Below are 27,237 nucleotides of genomic sequence, written 5' to 3'. Positions count from 1 at the left end.
TCACCAGTTCAACCGCAGGGAGCAGTTCAACCTCAAAAACCAGTTCAACCGCAGGGACCAGTGTCGAAAAGCTCAGATCCACCAAAACCCACCACTGAGCCACCAAAGTCGAGCACTACGCAATCACCAATCCCCACCATTCCGCAAGCACGTGCCGCCAGCTCTTTGACTAAAAAAGATAGTAACAGCTCCTCTAACACTTGGTTATATATTTCAATCGGTATCCTGGCCTTGGCTTTGCCAGTATGTATATTTATTTATTTTAAATTTTGCAGGAATTGGAGCGCTAATCTATACTTCTAAGAGCTATTATTGTTAGGTTGTTCCGCTCTTTTTAATTATTTTCATTGTTCATTTTTAATTTTTAAGCTAACGATTTTTCATTTTAATAAAATGTTGGGTACAAATCAGCCCACGAGCACTGCAAATTTTAATTTTTAATTTCTGGTCGATATACCTTAAAAAAATTCAGATAAATGGGAGGTACATGTAAAACAAGGCCAGGGTCTTGAAGGTTGACTCTTCCAATGTTTAAAGAAGTTAATCTAAATAAAGTTTTGTTTAAATAGTATGTAATATAAATTCAGCAGTATTTATTATAAAGGACTATCAAGGACTACAGCCGATTCCAGGATTTAAAAAAATCCTTTTTTGCTTTACTAGCATGTATAACTTTTATAAACTTAGCAGCTTAAAGTATTTTTCAACACTCGATCGCTAGAAGTAGCATAATTTTTTAAATTCCTCAAACGAAAAAACACATTTACTTAGTTTACTCAGTAAAAAATATCCGCAAAGATGAAGATCTTTTGAATTAAAATCCTTAGAACCATAGTCTCGTCACGGGAAGATTCAAAAATTAACAAAAAAAACGTTATAAACAAAGAAAATAAAACAAAGTTCTGCCAAAATGTTTTTGTTCAATATTTTTAAAAACTGTTGGTTCGTAGAAAACTGAATTTATCCACATTAAAATGCTGTTTTCTTTTGATCGTTAAATGACTCGTTCGGACAAAACCGTGGCTACAGTGGCTTTAATTTTCTTAGCTTCACATAATTTCTAGATTTCACTTCACAAGAAGTATTTAAAATGCGGCCGCGATGCGGACGAAACCCTTTAAGCTCTCTGCGTCAGTACTGACTAAGACCTTTAGGTACTTTCAAAGAGTTTTTGACTTAGCTTTGGCAGTTTAAAAAATTTTTTGTACAATGACTTTTACTCAAGATAAAAAATAATACAAATAAACGATTATTATGTTAGTGTTGATAAGAAATATCAAGTCATTTATACTCACCCTGTGCGCTATGGGTCACATAAATGGAATTCGGTGCAGTCGAAGTTGCTGCTCCGAGATGAAAACATTCGCAATTTCGGAACTTTAAAGTTTTTGGAATAAGATCGCCTCATAATTATTTTACATCTCGCGTATTAGCATACTTTCTTTTCTTTTATTTCAAATAAGGCTATGAAATGTTTTTGGGCCCTACTTCTGATATACCTTTTTCACTCGGCGAATGGAAAATGTGAAGAATCCTTTCAGCTGGAAAATGGTTGGAGTGAAATGGTCAATGGATCTGTACATTTTCGATGCGGTTATAGTTACCTTCTGCAAGGCACAATGGTGTTCACCTGTGACCGCGGTAGAATTCGAGGAAAGAAACCGTTTTGTGCCAGTATGTAATAGATAATGAAACTAGGCCTTATGTTTGGGGAAGAAATTAACTAATTTTTTAACTATTATTTCAGAAAGCGGATGCGTTCAATACGAGCAAATTGACAACGGATATGTTTTGAATTCTCCTATGAAGGCTAAAGTCACATGTCTGGATGGGTACTACGTGGTTGGACATCGATCCGCCTACTGCGATGCACAGAAGTGGAGTACCCAGTTAGGATCCTGTAGGATGCCGAACCACTCGAGCGACTATTCCTGCGACTTCGAGACCGAAGATATGTGCGGTTGGACGACGGAGAAAAAGGTTTTAGGGTCTTGGAAACGGATCAGTGTGTTGGACGACTTCCAGTCCATAAAAACAGGACCTCAAACCGATCACACATTCCGGAGTTCAGGCCAAGGACACTACGTGCTGATGGACGACTCCTTCGGCAGCTTCCACTTTCTATCGCCAGTCTATCCAAGGAAACTCAGTCTAAAGAACGCTTGCTTTCGGTTCCACTACTTCATGCTCGGACGGGGAGTGGGCAGCCTGGTAGTCTCCATTAAGCCCGTTTCGATGACCTTGTGGGACATGTGGAACAAGTTCAGGGCCAAGTGGGTTGATAAAGGTTTTCCTCTTTCCTGATGGAAAAATGTGCATTCCAAAATGTTCTTTCAGTTCTAGCAAACTAAGAATTACTGGCCCTAGGGGTGCCAAGTGGCTGGAGCACACGATGCCCATCGACGAGGTGCACCAGGACTTCCAAGTGATTTTCACAGCCTCGGATGAGGGGTCCCGATTCGGAGACATTGCCATCGACGACGTGAAGCTGATGACTGGTGAGGAATGCCAAGGTATCGTAGAGACTACCACCGAACTACCATCAACACCAGAAGCACCGCTGACCGACCTTGGACTGTTCTACGAAATGGCAAATTGCACAGGTTCTTGTGGCCAAGCCACAATTTCCGGGCGCTACCTTAACGCGGGCTGTGGATGCCACGAATCGTGCCTTAGAAACAGTAGCTGTTGCCTGAATTATATTAGGGAGTGCGTCACTGGTCTCGTCACAAATCCCATCAACGAGACTGCTTTTGCGGGGCTTTGGAATCTTATGGAACGGGAGAGCCTTGAATAGTGTTCTGAACCAACCCAAATGCCGCAACACATTAAAACCCATCATTAAAGTGACTTTTAAAAACGTGACAAGTTTACATGATCATTAGAGTGAAATCAATGGTGTTTCGATAACGGCGGCAAGTGTCCAGGCAACTTGATGACACGGCCAAGGCGACAACCGTGCCCTCAAGTTGCCTGGACAGCTGATGGCTCCGATCTAGGTCTGGGGCAACTCCCCTCTAGATCTTGGCCTTCAGCGTTCGCGGGCTACCGAGTCGTCCAGTGCTGGACCCCTGCTGACTTATCCTGATCAGACTGGGTCGATGGGAACCAGCGCCCGCCAAATGGGCAATGCCAGCCGAACCACCGCCAGCACAGCCAATGCCCGCTCCACCCGGATTCGTCATCGAGTAGATGTGACGCCGTAGAACCCTTATATGCTTCTGCGACACCTCGAAATTGTGGACCAAGGTGTGCAGCTGCGTCTGGAGTTCAGCTATCAGGCTATCCCGTTCCTGGATCAAGCTGGACGTGGAGTTCTGGCTCCTACTCAGTTTCAGTTCGAGGTCGTAGATCTTCTTCTGGAGATCGCGGCGCTGCTTTTCGCTTTGCTCGCGATGGCGGGAAAGTTGTCTTTTACTGCTCGCCTGCAGCTGTTCCAGTTGATCCTTCGTCGTGGTCAGCTCCTGCGTTAGTTTCCGCTTCTCCGTCTTCAGGGCCGAGTTGTAGTTTTTGAATATCTTCAGGTCCCGTTCGGCCGCCTTCAATCGATTGATGGTGACCAGCTTTCTGCGGCCTAGATCATCGATCTTGACCTTCAGTTGCATGGCTTCCTGTTGGAGGGCATGTAGTTTATCCGCCAGCAGACAGTTTTCCCGCATTACCTTCTCGTATTTAGTGTGCTCGTCCCGCATCATCTTGGGCAGATGGGACACACTCTTCAGTTTGTTGTCGATCTTGGATCGCAGACTGTCGATGTCGTGATATATGCTCGACTCCAACTGCTTGTTGTTCACATGCAGCTTTTCGATCTCGTGCTTTTGGGTGCTCATGATGTCCTGTGCCTTGACACACCGCGTGTGGTAGTCCGCAATCCGTTCCTGCTGCTGCCGAATGAGCGTCCGGAACTGGTGCTGCTCGCTCTTCAGGCTCTTGATGGTCGTCAGCAGCTGGCTCAGGTCTCCCGAATCTCTGTCCCTCTCCCGATCTCGTTCGTGCTTGTACTTATGGTCCTATATAAGGATGATGATAATAAAGATCAATTTTGAATTTTAATCTTTTAATAAGATTAAAGGTTTCTAGAAGCAAGATCGTAAGAATTGTTGCATACTTCTAGACACCTTCACGAGTGGTTTTTAAACCTTAGTGAATGCCCCTTAAACAAATTCTACCTGTGAGGTGTTGATCACATCCTTCAGCACATTATAGACGTCCTTGAAAGATGCGGGCTCCCTCTCCCGATCATCCTGCTCCAAGGATCTTTTTCTCCGCTTCACATGACGGTTGGCCAGAGTCTCCACAATCCGGCTATCGAAAACACTGTCCACCTGTGATGAGAGGCTTTCCTTGTTTCGATGATGCTTCGGCTGGTGACGACATCCTTCGGTTGAGTACTTCTTCCGTCTGATTTCGTCACAGGAACTCTGGGCGGAAAGAACCGTCATGAAACTGGTATTGCTGCGCAGGATCTGGGGACTCTTTCGACGGATGGTCATTTTCGAGGCCACGCTGCTGGCCGAGCTGTAGAAACCACCCGGATCCGCCTCACTGCCCATATCCATTTCCGAAGATTGCCCCCTGCTGGACACAAAGTGATCGTGCTTCTGCTGCATTTCGCTCAGCTCGAAGTTGATTTTCATATACTTCTCCTCCAGGTCCTTGGTGGTTTCATTGTACTCCTTGAGCTCCTGCTTGTACTTGCACAGTTCCTCCTTCAGTTTGCTTCCAATAGCTTCCGAGCTGGGCAACCTCCCGTCCGGATCCCCTGGTTCTGGTTCTCCATCACTCATGATTAGACTAACTTCTCTACCTTCCTTACCACTTTTGGGGAGTTTCATAATACTCGGACTACAATGGTTCCGGAAGCCCAGACTGCTGGCACTCATCGTATCCTTGATATTTGAGTTCTGACGGGACAGGCTGACATAGCTACTCTTCACATCGGGCTGATCTCCGCTCTTCTCATCCAGTTCGAAGTCCAATCCCATCGAGGCGGTGCGTTCTCCCTCCCGATTTTTTGGTCGGAACCCAAGTGTGCGTTGTCTTACGGCTAGCGGCCCCCTGAACGGCTTTAACATTTACGAAAATTTAGCCTATTTTGTTTACAATTCACTTGATTAATTTTTTGCACTGTTTTTGGCCAACAGAGAATTTTTTTAAAACGTTATGACACATTCGTTACCCAAAAAAAGTAGAATTTTTACGTTAGACGTTACGAAAATTATTTGATGGAAGATATGCTGTTACGCCTACTCATATAGGAATCGCTGTTGGAGGAAGAAACTATCATTGAGATTTAGTTTATCTTATGTTTTAATGTATTCGAGGAATTTTAAGTTTTATCCATATACTCCCTTCTGTATATAAAATAAGAACATTTAAATTTTCTAATGTGATTATTAAACTTGTAAATTATTTATTACAAAATTTCATTGCCTTTAAATTAAGGAGCGGCAGTAGAAAATATAGTGGTTTGTTTCGCCGAACAAATGCCTGGATACACATTGCTCCCTCTGCAGGACATGTTCTCGACCTTCCCCGATGCTCCAATCCATCCGTAGAGCAGCCTGTGCCCAACCCAGTGATCCGGGACCTTCCTTTTCTCTCCACAAAGTCCGAGCAGGCCATTCCAAATCTGTTGCCCACTGCCCAGGCCGAGCGTCCGAGGGTCTTTCAGTTCATTTTATTCGTTTATGAAGAAAACAACTGAATTTTTCTAAAACTTTCGAAATTTTTTCCTTCAGAATATGTGTTAAATTTCCTTGCCTTGAATAGAAGTAGCCCAAAATCGCTAGTAACTCTAACCGCGAAAAGATTTTAAAAAAATTGTAAATTTCCAGACTAGATAGCCCAACTTCTATTCGTTTTTTGGCTGAATCGGTAACTGAAACTAAGACGCGATGGCGGAGAACACAGAGTACACGGATGAGGGGGGCGAGTACGAGGACGATGAGAACCAGTACCTCGGCGAGCAGCACATGATGGAGGAGGGTCCCGACGAGGACCTCTTCTCCAAGCTGGGCGAATCCTCCGACGATCCCGAGCAGAAGCGCATGTACATGGAGTACCTGGCGCTGATCAAAGAGATCGACTGCCAGAACAAGATCATCCAGGACATCAAGAGCAACATCATGGACATGTGCGCCAAGCCGTGCAAGACGCGCAATGAGCTGCGCGAGATCAAGCGACTGAGGATCTGCATGGAGCAGGAGAACATCAAGCTGCACACCATGATGAACCGGGCGGTGCAGCTGCAGAACTTTGGCTCCCACCGGCACTACAAGGAGCTGCCGATGACCACCACCGTGGACGAGGACAACCTGTCGCCGTACATGTGCGGCATAGGACCCTGTGCGCCGGCTGGCAGTGCCACGGATCCCTGCAGCGATGAGCCCAGCTCGTGTGCCAGTGTTTGCGGGGGCGGAGGAGGAGGTGGTCAGCGCGACATGGCCGGGCAGGATGACAAGCTGATCTGCGCCCTGCAAAAGGCCATGCAGAAAATGAAGGGCGCCTGTCCGGAGGACAAGAAGATGATCGAGGAGATTGCCTGCGCCATCATGAGCTGCAAGAAGCAGCCGGTTTGCGTTCCAGGACCCTGTCCCAAGCCCTGTCCGCCACCCTGTCCAGGTCCCTGCCAAGGTCCCTGTCCGGAGAGCAGCAGCAGCAGCATTGCCCCCTGTCCTCCGCCCTGTCCGCCAAAGAGAAGGCCTCAAAAGGCTGCACCTTGCCCCACTCCACAATCCTCGCCCGCCGCCAAGTGCGAGTCCCTGGAGAAGCTGAAGCGACGCATCCAGAGCATGCAGTCATCGGTGAAGAAGTTGCTCCAGGAGGTGACCAACCGGGACGGCCCGGAGCCATGCGACGGCGGCGACGATAGCGAGGATGAGGAGGAGGATCCCTGCTCAAGACCCTGCCCTCCCCGACCTCCGTGTCCCGAGGAGCCCGACCCACTGGTGATCTGCGGCGGAAAGCGGAACACCAAGGCGGACAAGTACGAGAAGATGAAGGAGAACTACACCAGGCTGCTGACCGAGTTCCAGCGCAAGGACTGCCAGATGAAGGAGATGCAGAAGCGGTTGGTTATTGGGTTTTTTTTTAATATTAGCACCGAATTGTAAACCACTTTCTCCTGCAGGATGAAGGGCATCTGCGGTCCCTGCCCATCGAAAGGGGGCGACGGGGATGCCGATGCCGCGGAACTAAATCTCCTTCGCGCCCGGGTCAACGAACTCAAGGAGGAGCAGCTGGAGTTCAAGTGCATCATGAAGGAGCAGTCGCAGCAGCTGGAGGATTACCGCAACAAGTACCTGCTGGCGCAGCAGAAGGTCGAGGAGCAGTGCGTCTCCCTCGATAAGCTGAACATGAACAACAAACGCATCGAACAGCAGATCAACACCGAGGTCAAGGAGATCCGAGCCAAGTTCCAGGAGAAGCTCAACGAACTGCTCCACTTTCCCAAGCTCCTCGAGAACGAGCAACTGAAGCTGGCCCAGGTGTGCAAGGAGAAGGACGAGATGCAGACGAAATTGGTGGTGGTCTGCAAGGAGCTGAAGGCTTGCAAGGCTCAGCTGGAGCAGCAGCCCAATGTCGATGTGCGACCCCAGTTGGCCCAGTGCCAGATGGAACTCACGCAGGCCCGGAACGAACTGGAGGAGCTCCTTCGACAGCGGGATCTCTTCTGCGAACAGCTGAAGTCCACGCAAGACGATCTGGACACCCTGCGCACCGAATCCGCCAAGATTATTGCCGGCACCAAGGAACGGGCCGAATTGATCAAGTCCCAGCAGCAGGAGCAGATCAATCGGCTGGAGAAGGAGTTGGCCCAGTGCCGAGCTACTGCCTCGCTGTCCGTCAATGATCGGGAGGCTGTGATCCGGGAAATGCAAGGCCAGCTGAATACCCTCTCCTACAGCTTCGATGCCGCCCAGAAGCAGATCAAAACGCTGCGCAATCATATCGCCTATGTGTCCAACGAGAACTGTTTCCCCGTCAAGTGCTAAACGGGAACACAAGCATAAACTCCTCGCAGCATCCAACATAGCGAAGTGCCTGTGCAAATACTTGTCAAATTTGATCGTTAACCATTCACAAAGCTTATCTTGTAGGTCTATTTGTAACCAAAATCCTAGTCAATCTTATAAATATATTAGTTTTTTCGGCCAATTTGGATAAAAACCTAAAAAATATTTAATATGAATTGCCTTAGTCGATATACAACATTAATGTTTCGGGTCAAGATGAAACGAAGTCAAAATGAGTTACTTGACAGCCGACGACAATCATTCATTTTACTCCATATAACAAGGGATTATCTTAGAGAAGCCTAAACTTATCTGACGCACTATCTCAACGTTCCTTATCAGCTTTCTAACAGTCTAGAACATTGTACGATCCAGGTTAGGTAGGCAGAACTGGTGCTTTTGTTTTGGCGCTCCATAGGAAACAAATAGATATTGCTTTATTCTGGCATTTGAGAGGAACAACTACAAATGGTCGGTTTGTGTACATTAAGGAAGAGCGCTGCTTGCGGTTAATGGCACACTAGAGGCAAATCTACAGGGACTTAACGGCCAGTCTCTTCATCTTGGGCGCATTCCTCTTGGCCTGCCGCTTCTGCTCCTTGGCCTCCCAACGGCGCTGCTTCTCCGGGTCCTCGTCGGCCAGAATGCGCTCCTTCTCCTGCTTGCGCTTGTCCTCGCGGCGCTGAGCAGCAGCTTCGGCCCGAGCGGCATGGGTGCTCTTCAAGAACTCCTCCTCCACGCGCTGGCGATTTTTGTCGGACTTGGCTTTGCCCTGGAATATTCAGAACAAATTAGTCTTAGCTCGAACATAATTCCCTCATATAAATCATAGAAAATTACCTCCTTGGACATGCGATAGGTCTTCAGGCGCTCCATCAAATAAAAGATCAACAATAACAACGGTTTAATGGTTTCCATTTCGGCGTGCTTGGGCAGATTGAAGCCGGCGAGGAGAACGGCTTTGGTCTCGGGCTGCTTCAAAGTGCCGCCCTCCTCCTGCTGGATGGGCCCACTGAACTGGTCCGAAATGTGCAGGTAATCGATATAGCTTTGGTACTTGTTAAGTGCAGTAATAACACGTGACTCGAGTATGGCGGACGTGGCCTCTGGCACTTCGGAGAGCACGCCAAAGCCGGTGGGCACATTGTAGCGATCCTCCGGCTTGCCGACTAGACTACAGAACTTGCTCTGTTGGTGAAAGGGGGTATTAAGTGTAAGCATTGACAATTAAGTTCGTTCCCCTACCAGATCTGTGTACTCCTTAAACACCTTGGTTATGGTCTTTTTGGTACCGACTGCAAATACAAATGCATCCATTACGCCGCGTGTGAGTTCAATTTTGATGTGGGCCTGATCGAGCTGGGGTCGCATCAATCCCGCCACCAGGGACACCAGATCCTGTCGCTTGATCATCTTAAGCTCAACGAGCATGCCCTCGCAGCAGGTCCTGCCGGAGCACCACAAGGTGTACAGACTCTCGCTCTCCTTGATCAGTCCGGGATTCTCGTTCTCCGCCTTGCCATCGTCGCCCACCAGAGCGAAGTTCTCGTCCAGCAGGGCTCTGTGCGTACTGAACCAGAGCTGCGCTAAGCGTGCGTTCTTGGCCTTTCCTGCAAAGAAGTTGGCAAAGTAGGCCAGCAGGCCGGCCACCATGAGCATCTCCATCCAGTAGGAGTCCCAGTGGGTGCGGAAGTGCAGCGGGATGTTGGGTATGTTGAGTTTGGGCTCAACTTTCTGGTCGATGGGCGGGTCCTTGGAGTCTCCGCCATCGTAGCCCTCGAACTCTTCCTCGTCCTAAAAGTATATTAAATATTTGTCTTTATTTAAATAGTGGTATTGTTTAAAAGAATATAATAATGTAAAATACTATATATTTTTCTATGAATAAAAACATGCGGGTACAGTCGATCTTCAGTAACTCCAACTGATATCTAGTTACATAATTGGGTAAGTAACTTTTGTAATAGTTGTAACATATCTGTAGGTACAGTGCGTCAAAAACTTTTAGTTCTACATAAGTTAAACAAATAAATAGCTAAGGTGAAAGCTCAGAAACCTTATTTGAATTAGCTAAAGATTTTTTTTTAACTTTCCAACGGAATAGTAGAATGACCCCAAGACAAAACATCGCCAAAACCCAAACAGAAAGTTTCAAATCGATAAAAACCTATTAATTAAACATTGAAAACGATTCAATATGCAGTGGCTCAAAGTCCTTGGCCCTGTGAAGCGAACACCTGACGTTGTTTACCTGGAAGTGCTCGAATTCGTCGTCATCCTCCACGAGTCCGTCCTCCTCGTCGCTGTCCACATTTTGTGCTGGCTTGCGCGGCTCCTTGGCCGGCGCATCCTCCCGGGACTCCCCGTGGCTGGCTCCTGCTCCTCCGGTGAAGGAGTCCGCGTTCTTGGCCGCTGGCTCCGCATAGAAATTGCCGTCGTCGAATTCGGCAAAATCATCGCTGTCGTCTTCTTCGAAATCACTCTCCGACTTTGTGCTGGCAAAGCACAGCAGCGCCAGGAGCAGGAATGCGAATACTGGTCGCATCTTTAGATGGGATTGGATGACGTCGGCCCAATCTGGCGGTCCACTTAACTTACAATTTATCTAAATGTCGTCCTAAAACTTTTCACTAATTAAGAAAAAAAAACTAGGTTAAATTAGTGGTGTCAAGAAACATCGATGCATCGGCCATCGATGTTTTATCCGATAGCCGCCAATGATATCGATATTGGGCGGTCCATCGATGTGTTGCCAAAAATCGGCGGTTAAATCGTTTTTATTTAAACAAATTTTCCTTAGTATTTGGATATTTTTTTGCTTTATTGTATTTTAAGTTAGTATCAAAAACATTTTTTTATTTCAGATTTAAAATTTGTTTTGCTTTTTCTTTTTCGAGTGGAATTCCCCCACACGTGTGGTATGATTACGAATAAGGAATAGGTTTCTGATAAATTACACATGTCGTGACTGCTCAATTACAATTGTGGAATGGCATGAAACTGATAAGTCTACCAACTCATTCCATTTAAAAGTTCACTTCTCTCAAATGGAGAAAACAAGCCGCAAAGTAATTAATGCGCAGATGAAATTGTGTTTTGTAACATCCAGTGACAAATCTGATGACATCGCCGTTGACTAATTGAATTGACGCAATGGAGTTACATAATCAAGTAGTTTTTAACTAATTACCCATATTGGATCTTAAATTGTTTAGAATTATATGTTTATTTTAAAATTCCAAAACAAAATGTAAAATTATGTATTGTGTGCTTTTGTTTTAGGTAAAAACGTTTTACCAAGTGCGGTCGAGCTCATCATCTTCGCCGGTGCACTTGATCTTGATGTTGGTGCTGTTCTCCTTCAGCCAGGGCCGGGTCCAAATTTTGGCGTTGCACTGCTTCTTCTCTGATCCATTGTCGAGTTCCACCTCGAACGTGTTGAGGGTTCCAGACACAACCTGACCCGTCACAGAGGTCACCTTAACTGCCCTGAAGCCGTAATACAGAACATATTATAGTAAACTCGGGTCAAAACACACACAGGAACTTACGTGTAGCTGGGGCCATCTCCGGAGGCCAACTGGCCAAGGCAGGTGTTCAGGAGTTCTATGGCATTCTTCCTATCATTGCCCTCCAACTCGCGAATCCCTCCTAGAAGTATTTCTTCGCTGGACATGGCCGCCACAGCAAGGCTGAGCAGAACCAATCCACAAATGTAGAACGATTTCGATGCCATCTTGTTTTGATCTCGACTGTTGCTAGACAACTACTGAAAGTTTCGGCGGAGAGTGAAAGCTTTTATAGGTGTTATCGCAATGAAATTGTGAATGTAAATAGGAGAGCGAGCTCTAGAGGCGGAAAATACATTTAAAACTTCAAGTTCCTGATAAGGGGCTATATAATGCATTATAATATGTACTCAAAACAAATATGATTAGTAAATAAGTTACTAAAATGACCTAATTAGTTTCAATTATCAATTGATTATCACTTTAATGTTCAATAATTTGTTTTTTGTTGAAATGTTTGTTTATGAATGTGTGGTTTTTGGAACCATGGCACCACGTGTGGAATGTTAAGTAATTAAAAATCGTTGTCGTCATTTAGTTGCCAAGGAGCACAGCTTAAATTTCTTGCCAGCTGTTTAAATTGATTAAAGTTAGTCAATTTCGATGTACATATTTCAATTATTAATTCAATACCACGAATTTCTTTGTTGTTTGTTCTCGAAAACTAATATCACAAGACCGAACAGTTGTACAAAAAAAATGAAACATGTGGACAAGGTTTTTAATATTTAAAATATGTTAGGCAATTAAAACTTGGAACTGGGCAAACCCTTAAATGTGCACTTCAATCTATAATTTTTTATCTTTTTATATATTTCTTTCAAATTATTTATCCGATCCAATTTATGGGAAAAACATTTTAGACAACATTTTGAAATAAAGTTTTCCACATTTGTTTGGGAATTTTTAGGGTCCTACTCTCACCCGTTTTAGTGTCTGCGAATTGGTTTTATTCTTTAAAATCGAAATCGAATACGTGTCGAATGAGTAACTGTAAAGCAAACTTTTAGTACGATTCTCAGGGTCTAAATCGCAAAAATTGTAGTTGATTTTGATTACATTTTTTACAAATCCTAATCTAAAAATCGTACATTTTCGCTCCAGAGAAAACTATTTTTATTTTAAAATTATGAACCAAATTAAAAAATAATTTACATCTAAGTTTTTTTTTTATTTTTAACACTTTTTAAAATATTATTTTTTATTAAGGCCAATTGATATTAGTAAAGCTTGGTTTCCGAGTTAGATACATTTTAGTACTTTAGTTTTTAGCTTTTAGGACAATCTTCGTTTTTAGACCCATAATATGGGTTGTAAGCCGCTCACATTCAAAATGTGGCAATGGAATCAGGCTATAAATAAAGTAAAACGAAAACATCGATGACGCCTGTCCAGAAATCGATGCTATCGATGTTTTCACAACACCGATGGTGCCACCCCTAAGCGAAACCTATTTAAGCGAATCGCAGCTCCCATCCCTCTGTAATTTTTTGGGCGCGTTTGAGTGATCGGGAATCGGAGCGGAGGATCGGAAAAATGGGCAACTTCGACGGCGATTCTGGAACGGTTTTCGAGCAGAGCTACGCGACCACGAACGGAGGCGGCAAGCTGGCCAACGGAAACGGGGCGGCGCACTTCAGTCCTCCGGAGAAGGAGGAACTCCTCAGCCAGCGGAAGTTCTCGGCGCCCGCATACACTGAGATTCGCACGCGACGCTGCCATGCGAAGCCTGCAGTCGACGCCAAGGTGAGCAGCACGCTTTCGCGCAGTGTAGCAGGTCGAAAACCTGGCCAATCCAAATTAAAGGGCCATTAAAAGTGGCCAAAAATGTGGTTCCATTTCGCTGGCCTTCCCTCTCGCTCGCTCTCTCTGCCGGCTGGCCATTGATTTGGTGAGAGGGTGGGCGGGGGAAAGAGAGGGAGCGATGAGGGTGCGTCAGCTGGAGAAGTTCGCCCCAATTCGAACTGCCTTTCGGGGCGAATTTCCTCGGCTTTTCCCGTTTTCTAGGTCAGCCACAGCTGTTTTCCCTCACTGCAGTGTTTTCCTCGCGTGCTTTCGCTTTCGCCCCCAGTGCTGGCCAATTGGGATATTTTGGCCGCTTTTTTGGCCTCTATAATAGTCTTTAAGTTTAGGGGGCTAGTTTAGGAAATCGTTTTTAAAGAGAAGAAAATTAAGAGCGATTAGCTAATTAGTCAGCTTTTTAGTATAATAATTCCTATAAATTTAAACCGAAAACTAAGCTTCACAAAATAGGCTATGGCATCTGCAGAACCCAAGATATATGATACAAAAACTTTGATCCTTGATAATACAAAGTTATATTAACTAATAGAATTTTTAAATTAACTTCAAAAAAGTTTCCTAATGAATATAACAAGTATTTTAACATATACATAAATATTTAAGACACAAATACATTTTTTATAGTAAATTTGTTTATTTTTTAAAGTGTTTCCTAGATTCAGTTACTTCTAGAGTGACTGTGATTTTCAGGTAACAAACCCTTTCTTGGTTAGGTATTTAACATAAACATTATCATATGCACTGTGTAATCTCTCCAGCACTCCCGTACTCATTTGTAATTTTCCCTAAGGTTGGTTGTCCGTCCCCAAAACAAAATAGAATACCTGGGTGCACATTGTTTGCGGAGAGCGCCCCTTAATGCGCGATACACCGTGGTCTGGTAATAATATTGTCATGCCATGCCATGCCGGGCCAGCCTTATCAGGCCCGTTCCGGCCAGTCTTTTACGTAAAGCCTCGCAGAATGCTATTCGAGGTGAATCACAATGCTTCCACAATCCTAAAAGTCAGTGCTTTTCGGGTGGGCGTTGATTTGGCAGTGATAAGACGGTTTTTTGGTCCGTTTTTGGGAAAGTGGGATTTTCGGGTGGTGCCGCAGTTAAGTTCTTGAGCGTATGCTTAAGAGATTATGTTATCTTCTAAAATATATACATACATTCGTTCCATTCGAGGAAATAAAAATAATGTAACAATTTTTTTTTGGTAGATAATTTTTAATTGAACAGGTCTTTAAGATAATGAAGAGATAGTGTTAAAGCAGACGTAGAATATTGTCTGCATTATTTGGAATTTTATTTAGGATTTTCCTTCGATGAATTAAATGAGTAATATGCCTTAGACGGTTGGTGCGAACTTAACAAAAATGCTTATACTGTGCTAACCAAGTGGTAATGTTTATTTGGGCTTTATAAATGTCTGCGCGTGCAAATCTTAACAGTTCCTACTATCGCATATCAAATTTTTATCAGCATTCTGCATATAAGTATGCTTTTTAAGATAGTGGCTTGGATAAGGATAGATACTTTTTAAAAATGTATTTCAGAAAATAGAAGTGATTTGTTTTCAACAATAAATACTATAAGGTGCTTCAAAGCAATCACCTAATGACTCACAGGCAAGACTTCACGGAATCCCCATGAAAGTCTTTGGAGCTTTGGCATGCGCTGGTCGATTGTCAGTCGCTATCTTGGATTGTACGGATCCGCAACATATGGAGTTCATTATCTGGTTCTCACCCACATTCCTACAAAAGGAGGGCACCTTTTGCACTCATCCAATCGCGTAATTAGTATTACACATTTTTCTATTTATTTGTTTAACTCTATTTCGATTTTTATCTATTTACCACGCTCTCTTGGAGTTCGAGGAACACTATGTACATACTCTAACCCAATCAGTCCATTAAAAAACCCACCAGCGCGTAACCCACTTCATCATGCCCTCTCCTCAGGGTATCTCTCCAATATTTACTAAACAAGCCCGGTGGCAAATGATAATAAACACGAAATGTTTTTGTCGCCGACTCGTTATTGTTATACGATTAAGTGACCATACAAGTATACATATACATCCCTGTATATATTTGCAACGCGACTTGCACAATTAATGTGAGATAGTCTCCCACCGGATCCTTTGGCCTGCAAAATCAATAAGTCAATGATATCTATATTTAATTATAACGCTCTATTTACTAGCCACTGAGGTTAAAGTGTGCCAGGTTGGGCAATTGTGGCATACAGATATACATATATGGCTTCCTCGACTCTCTGTCTCTGTCTCGTCGTGACTTCACGTCGAACACGGCTCATGTGAGCGGTGGAGCAAATTGTTCATCATTCAGCTGTTGTCGTATGACTATATACGTACCACCTTGCATATGTAGATCTGTTAGTTTCATGTTAATTGGCTGGAGAATTGAGTGATCGCATATAAAGGGCAAGCAAGTAAAGATGTGCTGTGTGTGGAAATTGATAAGAAAGTTAAAGAATCTTTCATCCAAGCCTAAAGATCGAAAACACAAATACCCTACGTATATAATCAGATATATTTTCCATGTTGTTTTTATTTTTAATTCTTATTATTCTCGCAGTGTAGCATTTTAGCACCTGTTGGTGATTATCTTCCCTATAATTGAAAGTCAATGAGTGCTATGTAGATTCGCAGCGATACCAATAATCAATAAACAGCGAGAACTAACCAAAAATCGTTATCTCTCCTCGCTTTTCACAGAGTCCCAGCTTGATTAACTACCATCCGGAAAAGAAGTCGCTCCCCAATGGACATGCCTCCGTTCTGCGCGATGAGGATCATGAGTCTAAGCCCAACCAGGCGGAGGGCAAACTCTCGCCGGAACTCGAGCACTTCCAGAAGACCTCCTTCGAGGAGGTGCCTCTGCACACGGCCTGCCTAACGTACCTGGGATTCTATCTTCTGATGATTCTGGGCTACATCAACCAGTTGCTCTTTGTGCCCAAGGTGGCCACCGAGAAGGGACGCGAAGGCTATGTAGCCCTGTACGACGCCTTCGAAAGCTTCTACTCGAGGTACGTTTACCGGAGGATCAAGGATTGTTGGAACCGACCCATCTGCAGTGTTCCGGGAGATGAGCTCACCTTGAAGGATAGAGTGACCGATGATTATGGTTGGAGTTTCAAATTTACCGGAACAGAGACCCGCTGTTTGAACCTGGGATCCTACAACTATCTGGGATTTGCCGCCGCCACTGGCCGATGTGCTGATGAATCGGAGGAAAAGGCTCGGGAGTCTGGGTTGGCCTACTGCAGCTCCCGCTGTGAGCTGGGTGATAATGAACAGCTGCGTGAGCTGGAGGCCCAAACCGCCAGATACTTGGGCGTGGAGGATGCCATTGTCTTCGGCATGGGTTTTGCCACGAATGCATTGAACCTACCCTCGCTCATAGGCCCCAATAGCTTGGTGATCAGTGACGAGAAAAACCACGCCTCTATCATTCTGGGATTGCGTTTGTCGGGAGCCACCACCAAGGTCTTTAAGCACAACAACATGCGCGATTTGGAGCGAGTCCTGCGCCAAGGCATTTGCTATGGTAATCCCAAAAAGGGTGGCCAGCCGTGGGACAAGGTCCTGATCTTGGTTGAGGGCATATTTAGCATGGAAGGTTCTATTGTCCGCTTGCCCGAACTCATTGCCCTGAAAAAGAAGTACAAGGCTTACTTATATCTGGATGAAGCACACAGTATTGGTGCCATGGGCTGCCGAGGACGTGGAGTTACGGATTACTTCAATGTGGATCCGAACGATGTGGACATCCTGATGGGCACATTCACAAAGAGTTTCGGCAGTGCTGGTGGCTATCTGGCCGGATCAAAGGTAAGTTTTTAAGGTTTTGCCTTGTAAATATCATAAACTAGTTTGTTTTTTTCCTAGAAACTGATCGACTTCCTCCGGACCAACAGCCATGCCCACTGCTATGCTGCATCGATCTCGCCGCCCATTGCCCAGCAGATCCTAACCTCCATGAAGACCATTATGGGTGAGGATGGCACCGAAATTGGCCGCCAGAAGATACATCAGCTGGCAAGGAACACGCGCTACTTCCGTCGACGCCTGGCTCAGCTAGGAGTAATCACATATGGCCATGAGGACTCCCCAGTGGTGCCCATGCTGGTCTACCTCTTTTCCAAAATTGGGTAAGTTTTATGATATATATACAAACAAAATCTTTGCTAATAAGTTTGCATGTATTCTGATTTTAGCGCTGTGGTTCGCACCTTGACTACTCGGCATATTGCCGCAGTGGGTGCTGGATTCCCTGCCACGCCCATTATGGAAGGTCGCATCCGCTTCTGCCTGTCGGCCGCCCACACCAAGGAGCAGCTGGACTTTGCCCTGGAAGCGATAGATGAAATCGCCGATGATCTGGGCCTTAAGTATTCGCGCAAGCCACGCGATCCGAATCCCGTCGTGTACTAGAAGCACATGCACGCACATAGGTGATAAGATGGGGTAATAGGTAGACTACCCGATAGTTAGACCAAAACTAAAGTACAGTCCAGAGTATGCTAGATTTATCACAAACGTTGGGTTACGTTTACCAAGTTTCAGTCGCACTAGGCTTCTATTTATGACTATTCCCTGGGAATATCCCCTGAAAGGGAGGATCACTACGGCGAAAGAAACAAAAAGTACAGCACCTAGCTTAAAGGATAAATATTATTAATTATTTAGCATTTATCTCTACATAGTTCTTATTGTAATTGTAAACTCCAACTGTCTTCTTCAGCCAGCAGCTGTATTTTGTGTATTTTAAGATCGGCAAATGGCTGCGAAATGTATTAAGCAAATCAGTTTTTGGTTACATTCAGAGCTAAGCTAAGGGAACGGAACCCAGTTTTTCGTGGGACAGTCGAGCACCTCGCTTCATTTAAGTCATTTGAGCTGGGCCAAACAAAACGCTACAGCGACATAATTGTATTACGCCATTTTGTAAGACCGCCTAGGGCCGAAGAGTTGGGCCAAGGTTTGAGGCAATGTCAGGAACGTATGTATGTATAATGATTATGTATTAATGATTTTATTTTTCTATCAAGAAATAAATAACTGTTGCTTTATCTATTACAGAAGAGTTTTTATTTATTCACGAGAGTAGTGTAGTGTATTTTAAATTTAAAAAAATTTTCCTCAGCCACAATTCGCAAAATGGTTTCTACTTGTTTTTTACATGTCTTCTACATGTGTGTATGTTTTGCTAGAGGGCTTTGCTTTGGCTAGAGGGCGTGTTAGTGGCGCCACTGGCGGCAAACTAACTGGAAAAAATGGCGGCCACTTCCGCTTTTTAAACAAAACTTCAACATAATGTCTTAAAAGCTACAATAAATGCACAAAAAATATGATATACATAACACCTTAATTTAATATATAACGTATTTCTACACAAAATTTACCCCTATTTTCTCGCTATTTTAATTTCGTCTCGACTTATTGATGAAGAACGAATATTAAATTGTCAATAAAAAATATTTGTACGACGGAATTTAAGTGATTAAAAAAATAAAATGGACAGTTATGCCTTGAAATTGTCCAATTTATTTCCAAACATGCATTCACACTTTAAAACTTCCCTGAATCCCTTGAATAACAATTTTCTAATTAACAGTAACTCATGACATCTCTGCATCGCTCCCTGTTTTCCTTTTCCGGCGCTGACCACAATGCTTAATAAATTCCAATTGTAATTGTCTCGGTCTTTTAAGAAATTAAGACAAAGAGCGAACAAGGTTCAGATCGAAGGACAGCCGGAGGACGAGGGCGGAGGAGTGTGTTAAAAGTTTTGTTGGTTTACGGGCTTAGGCAATACTTTCAATTTTATTTCCTGGGCAATATTTATTGAGTTGTTCTTGTTTATTCTGCGGGGAATACATGCAAATCGAATTTAAATGTTGGAGTGGGAAAAGCATTTGAATTGATTTTAAAGCAACATGCTGCAGTGCAGGGCATATCACACAGAGCGTAGATATTTATAGTTTAATAAATAGGCGCAAGGTAAAGTATCAAATATCACTTTTTCCTTCTACTATGATTTTATTTTTAATTAAATAAAATATGGTTGCACTATTATTTATTCTATTACAAAATTGTCACTTCTCCATTTTTTAATTTTCTTGGAAATATTAAAAAAACAAACGAAATGAATCTTAGACAATGTTTTGCTAGTTTTGCAAGTAAATCAGGTGAAAGTACAATTCTGTAAAAGAATTTGTAAAAGAATTTGTTAAATGCAATAAATTGTTTGGATTTTTAATGGTCTGTCTTCTATGAAATTCAAAACATTGAAATTTATAGTGTTAGCTACCTTCGAGCTTTACTAGAGCACGGAAATATTAAGTATCGAATGCAGTTAAAACTTCAACTATTTTGCAATACTTTACCACAAACGAGTATGTAAATCAGGTGAAAGTGCCGGGATAATTCTGAAAATATATGCTCAAAGGACTGGCGGGTGGAGTAGGATGACAGGGACGCATCAGTTCGGACGGGTTTAATTTATCTGCTCCGTTCTGTTTACTTTTTTGGAGCTGCCAAAATGGGAAATGACAATACATGTCGGTACACAAATATGTGTATTCTATGCAAGCACGTGTGAGTGGGCGGTGGGTGGTGGGTGGAGGGTGGAGGGTTTATTGGCTGGCTGGGTGGCTCGGTGGGTGGTGCTGCTGAGCCCGGCAACTTGGTGTGAGTAATTGACTACGTGCGTATAAAGTTTGTGCTGGCATTTTACCCGAGTACTGCCAAAGTGGCTGCAACAAACAACGGCAACATTTTAGCCAGCCCTTGAGTGCGGTCAACATTTCGAGAGGAGTGTGCAATCATAAATATGCATCCTGTTGGCCATTTGTCAAGGCTTTTTGCCCGGTGCCGCAGACAAGAGTCGGCATCTTCAGCACCGCCAGTGGTTGAGCTCGAATCAAATGTTGTCCTCCAAAGCATCGTTTAATAGAGATTGATAAGGATATTCGGCCAATCGGGGCCACCGATCGGACTATCAAAAAGCATCAGCCATTCTGTGGCCTCAATAGCATGCTTTCGTTTTTTTCGCCTCCACCTCTTCTCCTTTACAAATTGCTGATGCGATTTTCGCGTGCAGCTTGTTTGCTTTATCACCTGTATTTTTTTGCTGCTCCATTCTGGAAAAACTGAACGCGTGCTTCACCCGCCCCCGACAGCATATTTTGGCGAAGCGGAAAATCCATAACTCGCGCTATTAGCTTGGCACTTAGATTTTTAAGAAAACTAAAATAAACATCACTTAATCAGGGTTGATGTTAAACAGGCATTAAGAGATTTTAAGTTATATTTTCTTTATTTTATATACTGTTTTTAATAATACCTCTAGAAAAATATTTAAACAAAGACAATATTTTAAGCAAACTAAAGATACTTTATAGACATGCTACTCGATTTTATACATTTTATTTGTATTTTATAAAATCAAATAATACAACATATTTATATATAAATATTAGGCAACCTATGAAACATTATATTCCTGATTTTTTTTGTATTCGTACGTAATCTATTATAAGTTTCCCCTTCAAACTTGAGCCATTTCCAGAGTACCTCTCGCCTGTGCACCTTTGAAGTTTCTCCCCTGGATTCGCAATTGTTGTGCTTTAGTTTTCAAGCCCCTCAACTCCCGCGGTTTTGGCTCACAAACACAATTTTAATGTTTCCGCTTACTTTGCAAAATATGTGGGTACGGTAAGAACACATTCGAGTTCTATTTTTCTTTGCTCTTAGTGTGTTCCCAGCCACGGGAAGTTGCATTTTGTGTGTTTCATAATCTGATAAAATGTTGCAAAAAGTTTTCCCCTCGTCAAGCTGGCGCAAAGGGAATTTATGCAATGCGGAAAAATCCAAGTCCGAATCCCATTTGTGAGCACTCGAAGCATGCAAATGGCGGCGTCTGAGTTATGCGCATACTTTTGATAGTCACTGTGCGGCCGAAGGGGTTGATTGAGTAGGGCAAGCCATTGATAACATCTTTGCGTAAGACCAACGTACCTATTTGGGATATATTTAAAAATATTTCAAGAAGAATGTATCTTAAAAAATAATTTTATTTAAAGCCTGTATCCGTTCAAATATAGATATTAAAACAATATATATTTAAGCAATTGTGTCGCTTGACTGCAACCTAAAATGTATTTCTTAGGTTAAAAATGCTGTCATCCTTCATCGCAAAAATCAATAAGTCTGAAAAGCTTGTCCTTGACTCCGTGCTCGATTCAATTTTGATTTCCATCAACTCGACGTCAGGGAATAACCCGTCAAAGTGCAAACAAATTAATCTTAACCCCGTTTGCAGGAGTGGATTGGCAATCTGTTACACGACTTTGCCTCGGATGCTATTACTTAAGCACATGTTTTATAATAAGATTCGCTGGAACGATTTTTCATGGGCAAACGTGTCGCCGTCGTCGGGCTGCTCAGTTATGGATAAAAAAAGGGGATCTACAAGGGACGTCTATAGACGAGGGCCAAGGACAATCAGTCATTCGCCATAAAGGCTGGCAATGAGACTTTGCCTGACTTTTGTTCCAGCTGAAGGACAGGGATATGAGGGCACATGTCTGCACTCACTTTGCACCCAACACTTTCAATTCGACACACACGTTAATCAATCACAGCCACCTTGTTTCCCCCTCCCCCAAAAAGGAAAGAGATTTAATCAAAGAACTTCCTGAGATTTCAGCCAGCAGATTTAAATGCCTGTGTGTGTCCTTTCGCCTGCTGAGGTAACCACAAATTAAATTTGCTACCGAATGCTCGGCTCGCAGAAGGACATGGAAATGGAAAGGGACGACCGCAGTTTTCTAATTAATTCCAGGGGCAGATAGAAATGGCATTCGAATCCTGCAGACACCTTAGCACCTGTCACCGCCACATGCTAAATGTCCTGGCCCACAATTTTCGGCTCGAGTGGCTGCTCCTTGTTGGGCATCATTAAGTCCTGTGCTCTGTGGGCCGACGCGTCGACTTCTTGTTAACATTTATGGTTATTGTTTTCTCCAGACAATGTGTGGCCGTGGTCAGGGCTAATGTCTCCCCCAAATGCAAGCAATTTACGGGCCCGAATTAAAATATCTGCCGGGCCAATATGCTGGGGCCAGCTGTTTATTTTTGCCACATTGATAAGAAGGATGTTCTCGAACGGAAATGGCATCCATTTTAAAGGATGATTTGTGATAAAGAAATTAAACAGTCAAATTTGCTATGTTTAATATGTTTGCACAGGGTTAGGTATATGTTTAATTTAATAATTTCTTATATGTATTTAATAATTTTTCTAAACCAATCAGGAGTCCTTTATATACAAAGTGCTTCGCTTTAATATTAAGCTGAATTCAGCTTGGTTAAAAGATATTGTTGGGCCTATTAAAATAATTAAACTTCAATATTTACACTTATCACATTTCCTCAGGTAATTAAACTGTCTTTCGTAATTTTCCTTCTGTTTACAAAACTGAGTAAATAAGTACATTCTGTAAAACATATCGTTCGACTGAAACTCGAAACAATTTAAATTAACAAAGGGCTGAAACTCGCTGCGTATTAGTTGCCTCTGATTTTCTGTAGCCAATTAATTTGATAACTGCTAAATATTTGCCATTGGCTTGTCAATAAAGAGAGGCGGCATTATCCTCTCAGATCACACTATAATCGGGCCTAATTGGATTCCTAGACGAGTTTAATTAAATGAAATAAGTTCGACTGCGGCGGGTATTTATTAAGCACGGGTATCTGCGAAGAATTGCATTTAAATTGGAAGCGGCGTGTCACGTGGCGTATGCGTAATTTGATTATTAATTAAATTGCCGGCGAACGAATGGCGCCACTTAAACGGGGGCCAATCGAATTAGGCCGAGGGGGTGGTAAAGATGTCCTGCCCGGATGCTAAGGCCGCAAAAACAATGACCCGTGTTTAATGACAGGCACAAAGGACAATGGCCGACAGGTCCTGAGCAGCTCGGTTCGGAGTCCGAAGTCCGGAGTCCGGAGTCCAAGGAGTAATGGGAAGTAAACAAATCAAATGAGATTTATTATGTGACACGCATAAAACGAGGACAATCGCACGGCTTAACGAGCGGGGACATCATGTGAGCCGTGCTCCCCTTCCTGGAAAATCCTCCGGCCGGACTCCGGACTCCGGACTCCTCTCTCCCTTCTCCACTCTCCGGGACCATTAAATCAATTGAGTGTAAGATGGCACGCACGGGACTCGGCCACAGCCTCCATCATTCCGTTTCCAGCCAATTCCGGAAAATGGTTTCTAATTAACGCGCCTCATTTAGCAGACGCCTTGCTCGGCACTCGGAGAAATGGCAAGGATCAATCCACTCTGGTCACAAACACCGCTCAAGGCTCAAGGAGCAGTGGGTACTTTTGAATTTAATTTAAATTAACTTATATTTTTTAGGGCGATTTGTACAGAAGTGGAGTGGCTTTCTCTTGGCGATTAGGTACTTAAAAAAAATTGTATCTTAATATAATTTATTTTATTGATCTGAAAACATCTTACAATATATTTTTAATATTTGTTCTACCCTTGGCAATCGTTTGTAACAATTTTTAAATAACTCCTTTTGTATATATTTAAATTGATTATTTATTAAGCTTTGAAATTTTAGTAAAATTTAGTTAGTATTAGGTACAAAAGTTTTATATTTTCCCAATTCTCTAAGGTTTCTCTGTACTCTACAAATATTGTGAATTTCTAACAGTGCATCCTCTTTTCCGAGGCAAAGACTTTCGAGCACAATTTGTTATCAATCAAAGACTAAACTGTCCTCAATCTTGTCGAGTTCGTTGAACATGATCCGTGCAACAACAGGGACAGGATTATGGGGCAATTATGTGCAAGTGCTTAGCGCATTTCCCAGCTAATTAGCCATTTGGACAACATGAACTGCTGCATTTCGGGTGTCCACTGCCAATTGAATTCGCAATTGAATGCCCAGCGGGCACTGCCTGCCGTCCTGACCTGGTTGGCATCGGAAATGGTGCTGGGTAAATGGGGGGAAATGGGTGAAAATGGGCTGGAAACGGGGCCCTGCCGCCGCCCACCTACACTTCCTACAACATGGCCAACAGAAGCGCGACAGATGACGATGATGCGGGGATGCAGGGCCACCTGCCAGGCAATCAAAGGGGGCTCCACAGCCCCATCGAAAGGGCCCTGCCCGGGGGAGTTTTAATAGCCTTTTGCATTTTGGCTGGGAGAATATTCCCATTGTGAAATCGACAATAGTTTGCAGTGGCCCTGAAGAGGAATGACTGAATGGAGAGGGTCCTGTGCCGGAGGACAAATGCATATAGTGAATGCGGCAGCGTGTGTGAGCTCCACAGCTGTTGCTTTAGTCCAAATTCCTAGAGCATTTTCCCTGAGCTATTGCCATGACATCATCTCCTTGAGTTACATCATTCCTTCGGTAAAACAAAAGGACAACATACTTTAATTATTTTTTTGCTCTCTAATTCCTTATAGAACATAAATCGTAATAAAATTTTAAAGTCTTTCTTCCATTGTTTTTTTATTTTCCTTAATTTATAAAACCTGAGATTAACCTCAAACTTTTGAGTCAAAGTTAAAATAAAGCCAAATATTAATCTTCTATATTTTTTTTTAATTTTTAAAATTCCTAAATCTTTAAATCCCAAAATCCTTTGACAAACCTAAAGTTAAATGTTTTTAAATAAAGAGAAAAACAGACAATCTGCTAAATCTCGTTTTTAAACCATAAAAAGTATTAATAAAAAAATATTCATTATTTTCGTACATTTCTTATACTTAAGCTGAAAGGATTATCTGCTCTTCGAGAAATCCCAGTAGCCACTTGAAGAATAAATCGTTATCAAATTTTAAATTCTTTCCGGTATTTTTCCTTACTTTTCCTGCCTTGACTCGGAAAGTATGCAACGCATCCATATCAAAGGAAAAGCGTGGAAAGCGGTTGGAAATGGGGAGGGGTGGGTCTGCGAATGCAGCTGGCAGCGACATCTGGCGGAAGTAATAGCAACATAATCGATTTGATGCCTTTCCCTGACTCCGGCTGCAGTTTGCCGTCTGCGGATGTGGATGTGGATTCGCACTCGGATACGGAAGCTTGCTGCTCTTGGCAGGAAGTAATTTTCCAACAGTCACAAATCTGAGAAATATTAAGGTTGCTTACGACACAAAGGCTCTGGATTTGGTTATTGAAAATTGAGGAAGTGCCCAAGCCGATGGGCTTAGTTCGATCGGCTTACCAGCTGCGGTTACCGAACTATTTGGGCGAATTTTAAGTAGATTAAGCGCAAATGTGCGCAAATTTTAAATTTCTAAATAAGCTAGTTCAAAATAATCAAAAACTTGGGCTACAATTTCTTGGGTCGCATGTGTGAAAGCCTGCTTGATGCGCGACAACCAAAGTCGACACAAATCCTGGCATCTTGAAAGGTGCGACTCCTGCGAACGATGACAGGATGACAGCCCCGTAAACGGCAACTAAAACTAACAGCAAAGAAAATGCTAAAAATTGCTATAATGCAGCAAGCTGCTATCATTTGTTGGTCTTACTGCTGCCGTTGTAGTGTCATTATTTGCCATAATACCCGCGATGTTGCCGTCATCAGTTTTGTCGCATTTTTGTTAAGCACAAAAATCATATTTTATATTCCTCAAGGCGACCCAGTTGGCCAAGAGAAGAGTGAGCTTTCTAGAGAGGAGCGCGTGCCATGGCTGAAAACTATTAAAATAGCAAGCGACTAATACCTTAAGTTTCTTAAATATTTTTCTAGCTTTCACAAGAGAAATATTTTACTATTCAATTATTTTTTTAAGACAAAATATTACTAAAACAAAATTAATATGCTAACCAAAATAAAAATGATACTCTAAAAAGTATTTTAAAGTTAAAAGAAATGCTATTCGTTAGTTATTGTTAGACAAATAAAAATATTAAAATTATTAAAAGTCATTAATCATGTAAACTTCTTATGTATTTAATTTAAATCGAAATGTTTTATTTTTTTCTTCAGAAAGTATAAGAAAACTAAGCTAACATTTCCAGCCGTGTTTTCAGCTCATCCTTGGCAAGGACATTAACACGATTTCGTTCACCTGCTGCGCTGAGCCAGGATCTCCGCACCTCCGTTGCTCGCCTGGCTGCCACTTTTACATTTTAACATAATCATAAATTTTTATGCGGCGCGCCGTCTGCAAGGAATGTGCCGCCCAACGTCCCTTGCGCCAAGGAGCAAGACGCTCCGTAGTTACAGTTGCCTAGTTTCGATAGTTGGTCTCTGGCCGGGACAGGACCTTCGTCCTTCGTCCTTTGCCGCTTACTTGTTGCTCGCACTCAACAAATTGTTTCCCCCACATCCCTCGAAGCCGACTCCGTTCGGGGGTAATCGTAATCGTATTTTGCCCCTTCAAGTGTTTCCCTCGAGCTGTTTCCGTTTCTAATACATTTGCCCCTTTGGCTCTCGGTTTTTGGCGAGCACGTTCCACGCTGGCAGGTACAAAGTGGCGTATACGTAATGTCTTCATTTCCATTGTGAGGCGCTGGAGTTGCGTGCGCCAATTTATTGTAAATTTATGCCAAAGAAGGCCAAAATCGGGAGATTTTTGTTTGGCCAACTCCGTTTCTCACGGTCATTTCGATACATTTGGCTTGGGTGCCAAAAAAAGAAATACAAGCGTGGCTCATCCTGCCTGGCACTTAATCTTAATCAAGAAAGGTGTAAGGATATAAGGAAAGTAATATCCCTTTTAGATCAAAAATAATTTTAAAAAATACATAATACAGTAGAAACAAAGTAAATAATATA

General features: G+C 43.1%; 6 protein-coding genes across 7 annotated transcripts; 3 read left to right on the top strand and 3 right to left on the bottom strand.

The window, feature by feature from the left end:
* The first annotated feature begins 1,354 nt into the window (after positions 1-1,354).
* Positions 1,355-2,797, top strand: LOC108032753 (MAM and LDL-receptor class A domain-containing protein 1-like). Its single transcript, XM_017106743.2, has 3 exons — positions 1,355-1,674; positions 1,748-2,273; positions 2,338-2,797. Exons 1-3 carry the CDS (start codon positions 1,467-1,469, stop codon positions 2,795-2,797), a joined length of 1,194 nt encoding a protein of 397 aa, XP_016962232.1. The 5' UTR covers positions 1,355-1,466.
* Positions 2,798-2,841: 44 nt separating this feature from the next.
* On the bottom strand, positions 2,842-5,235 carry LOC108032752 (myosin-2 heavy chain, non muscle). 2 transcript variants are annotated; one of them, XM_050885464.1, is made up of 3 exons: positions 4,170-5,235; positions 3,663-4,010; positions 2,842-3,611 (listed from the first exon to the last, which is right to left on the bottom strand). In XM_050885464.1, the coding sequence occupies exons 1-3, from the start codon at positions 5,073-5,075 to the stop codon at positions 3,018-3,020; spliced, it is 1,848 nt and encodes a 615-aa protein (XP_050741421.1). In that variant the 5' UTR covers positions 5,076-5,235; the 3' UTR covers positions 2,842-3,017. The 2 variants fall into 2 exon arrangements, with proteins under 2 accessions (XP_050741421.1, XP_016962231.1); XM_017106742.2 differs by having other exon boundaries at positions 2,842-4,010; positions 4,170-5,234.
* Positions 5,236-5,636: 401 nt separating this feature from the next.
* LOC108032751 (uncharacterized) lies at positions 5,637-8,254 on the top strand. Its single transcript, XM_017106741.3, has 2 exons — positions 5,637-7,072; positions 7,133-8,254. The coding sequence occupies exons 1-2, from the start codon at positions 5,898-5,900 to the stop codon at positions 7,995-7,997; spliced, it is 2,040 nt and encodes a 679-aa protein (XP_016962230.1). The 5' UTR covers positions 5,637-5,897; the 3' UTR covers positions 7,998-8,254.
* A 161-nt stretch (positions 8,255-8,415) lies between these two features.
* Positions 8,416-10,684, bottom strand: LOC108032791 (PAT complex subunit CCDC47). Its single transcript, XM_017106795.3, has 4 exons — positions 10,270-10,684; positions 9,264-9,812; positions 8,859-9,206; positions 8,416-8,790 (listed from the first exon to the last, which is right to left on the bottom strand). The coding sequence occupies exons 1-4, from the start codon at positions 10,561-10,563 to the stop codon at positions 8,551-8,553; spliced, it is 1,431 nt and encodes a 476-aa protein (XP_016962284.1). The 5' UTR covers positions 10,564-10,684; the 3' UTR covers positions 8,416-8,550.
* A 536-nt stretch (positions 10,685-11,220) lies between these two features.
* LOC108032404 (cystatin-like protein) lies at positions 11,221-11,802 on the bottom strand. Its single transcript, XM_017106225.3, has 2 exons — positions 11,570-11,802; positions 11,221-11,507 (listed from the first exon to the last, which is right to left on the bottom strand). Exons 1-2 carry the CDS (start codon positions 11,752-11,754, stop codon positions 11,312-11,314), a joined length of 381 nt encoding a protein of 126 aa, XP_016961714.1. The 5' UTR covers positions 11,755-11,802; the 3' UTR covers positions 11,221-11,311.
* Positions 11,803-13,035: 1,233 nt separating this feature from the next.
* On the top strand, positions 13,036-18,483 carry LOC108032737 (serine palmitoyltransferase 2). The gene is made up of 4 exons (XM_017106722.3): positions 13,036-13,333; positions 16,120-17,238; positions 17,296-17,558; positions 17,625-18,483. Exons 1-4 carry the CDS (start codon positions 13,124-13,126, stop codon positions 17,839-17,841), a joined length of 1,809 nt encoding a protein of 602 aa, XP_016962211.1. The 5' UTR covers positions 13,036-13,123; the 3' UTR covers positions 17,842-18,483.
* Positions 18,484-27,237: the final 8,754 nt, after the last annotated feature.

The sequence above is a fragment of the Drosophila biarmipes genome, chromosome 2L, assembly GCF_025231255.1.
Source record: "Drosophila biarmipes strain raj3 chromosome 2L, RU_DBia_V1.1, whole genome shotgun sequence".
NCBI lineage: Eukaryota > Metazoa > Arthropoda > Insecta > Diptera > Drosophilidae > Drosophila > Drosophila biarmipes.
This window is presented reverse-complemented; position numbering and strand designations above follow the sequence as displayed.

Bases quoted from the DNA above. Each gene is read 5' to 3' on its own strand.
- LOC108032752 (XM_017106742.2), bottom strand. From the start codon at position 5,075: ATGTTAAAGCCGTTCAGGGGGCCGCTAGCCGTAAGACAACGCACACTT. The intron at 4,011-4,169 runs GTAGAATTTGTT...ATCCTTATATAG, and splicing joins ATGTGATCAACACCTCACAG to GACCATAAGTACAAGCACGA.
- LOC108032737 (XM_017106722.3), top strand. From the start codon at position 13,124: ATGGGCAACTTCGACGGCGATTCTGGAACGGTTTTCGAGCAGAGCTAC. The intron at 13,334-16,119 runs GTGAGCAGCACG...CGCTTTTCACAG, and splicing joins AGCCTGCAGTCGACGCCAAG to AGTCCCAGCTTGATTAACTA. The intron at 17,559-17,624 runs GTAAGTTTTATG...TTCTGATTTTAG, and splicing joins TACCTCTTTTCCAAAATTGG to CGCTGTGGTTCGCACCTTGA.
- LOC108032751 (XM_017106741.3), top strand. From the start codon at position 5,898: ATGGCGGAGAACACAGAGTACACGGATGAGGGGGGCGAGTACGAGGAC. The intron at 7,073-7,132 runs GTTGGTTATTGG...TTTCTCCTGCAG, and splicing joins ATGAAGGAGATGCAGAAGCG to GATGAAGGGCATCTGCGGTC.
- LOC108032404 (XM_017106225.3), bottom strand. From the start codon at position 11,754: ATGGCATCGAAATCGTTCTACATTTGTGGATTGGTTCTGCTCAGCCTT. The intron at 11,508-11,569 runs GTAAGTTCCTGT...TTACGGCTTCAG, and splicing joins GGAGATGGCCCCAGCTACAC to GGCAGTTAAGGTGACCTCTG.
- LOC108032753 (XM_017106743.2), top strand. From the start codon at position 1,467: ATGAAATGTTTTTGGGCCCTACTTCTGATATACCTTTTTCACTCGGCG. The intron at 1,675-1,747 runs GTATGTAATAGA...CTATTATTTCAG, and splicing joins AAAGAAACCGTTTTGTGCCA to AAAGCGGATGCGTTCAATAC. The intron at 2,274-2,337 runs GTGGGTTGATAA...ATGTTCTTTCAG, and splicing joins TGGAACAAGTTCAGGGCCAA to TTCTAGCAAACTAAGAATTA.
- LOC108032791 (XM_017106795.3), bottom strand. From the start codon at position 10,563: ATGCGACCAGTATTCGCATTCCTGCTCCTGGCGCTGCTGTGCTTTGCC. The intron at 9,813-10,269 runs GTAAACAACGTC...ATATACTTTTAG, and splicing joins ACGAATTCGAGCACTTCCAG to GACGAGGAAGAGTTCGAGGG. The intron at 9,207-9,263 runs GTAGGGGAACGA...TTTCACCAACAG, and splicing joins TTAAGGAGTACACAGATCTG to AGCAAGTTCTGTAGTCTAGT.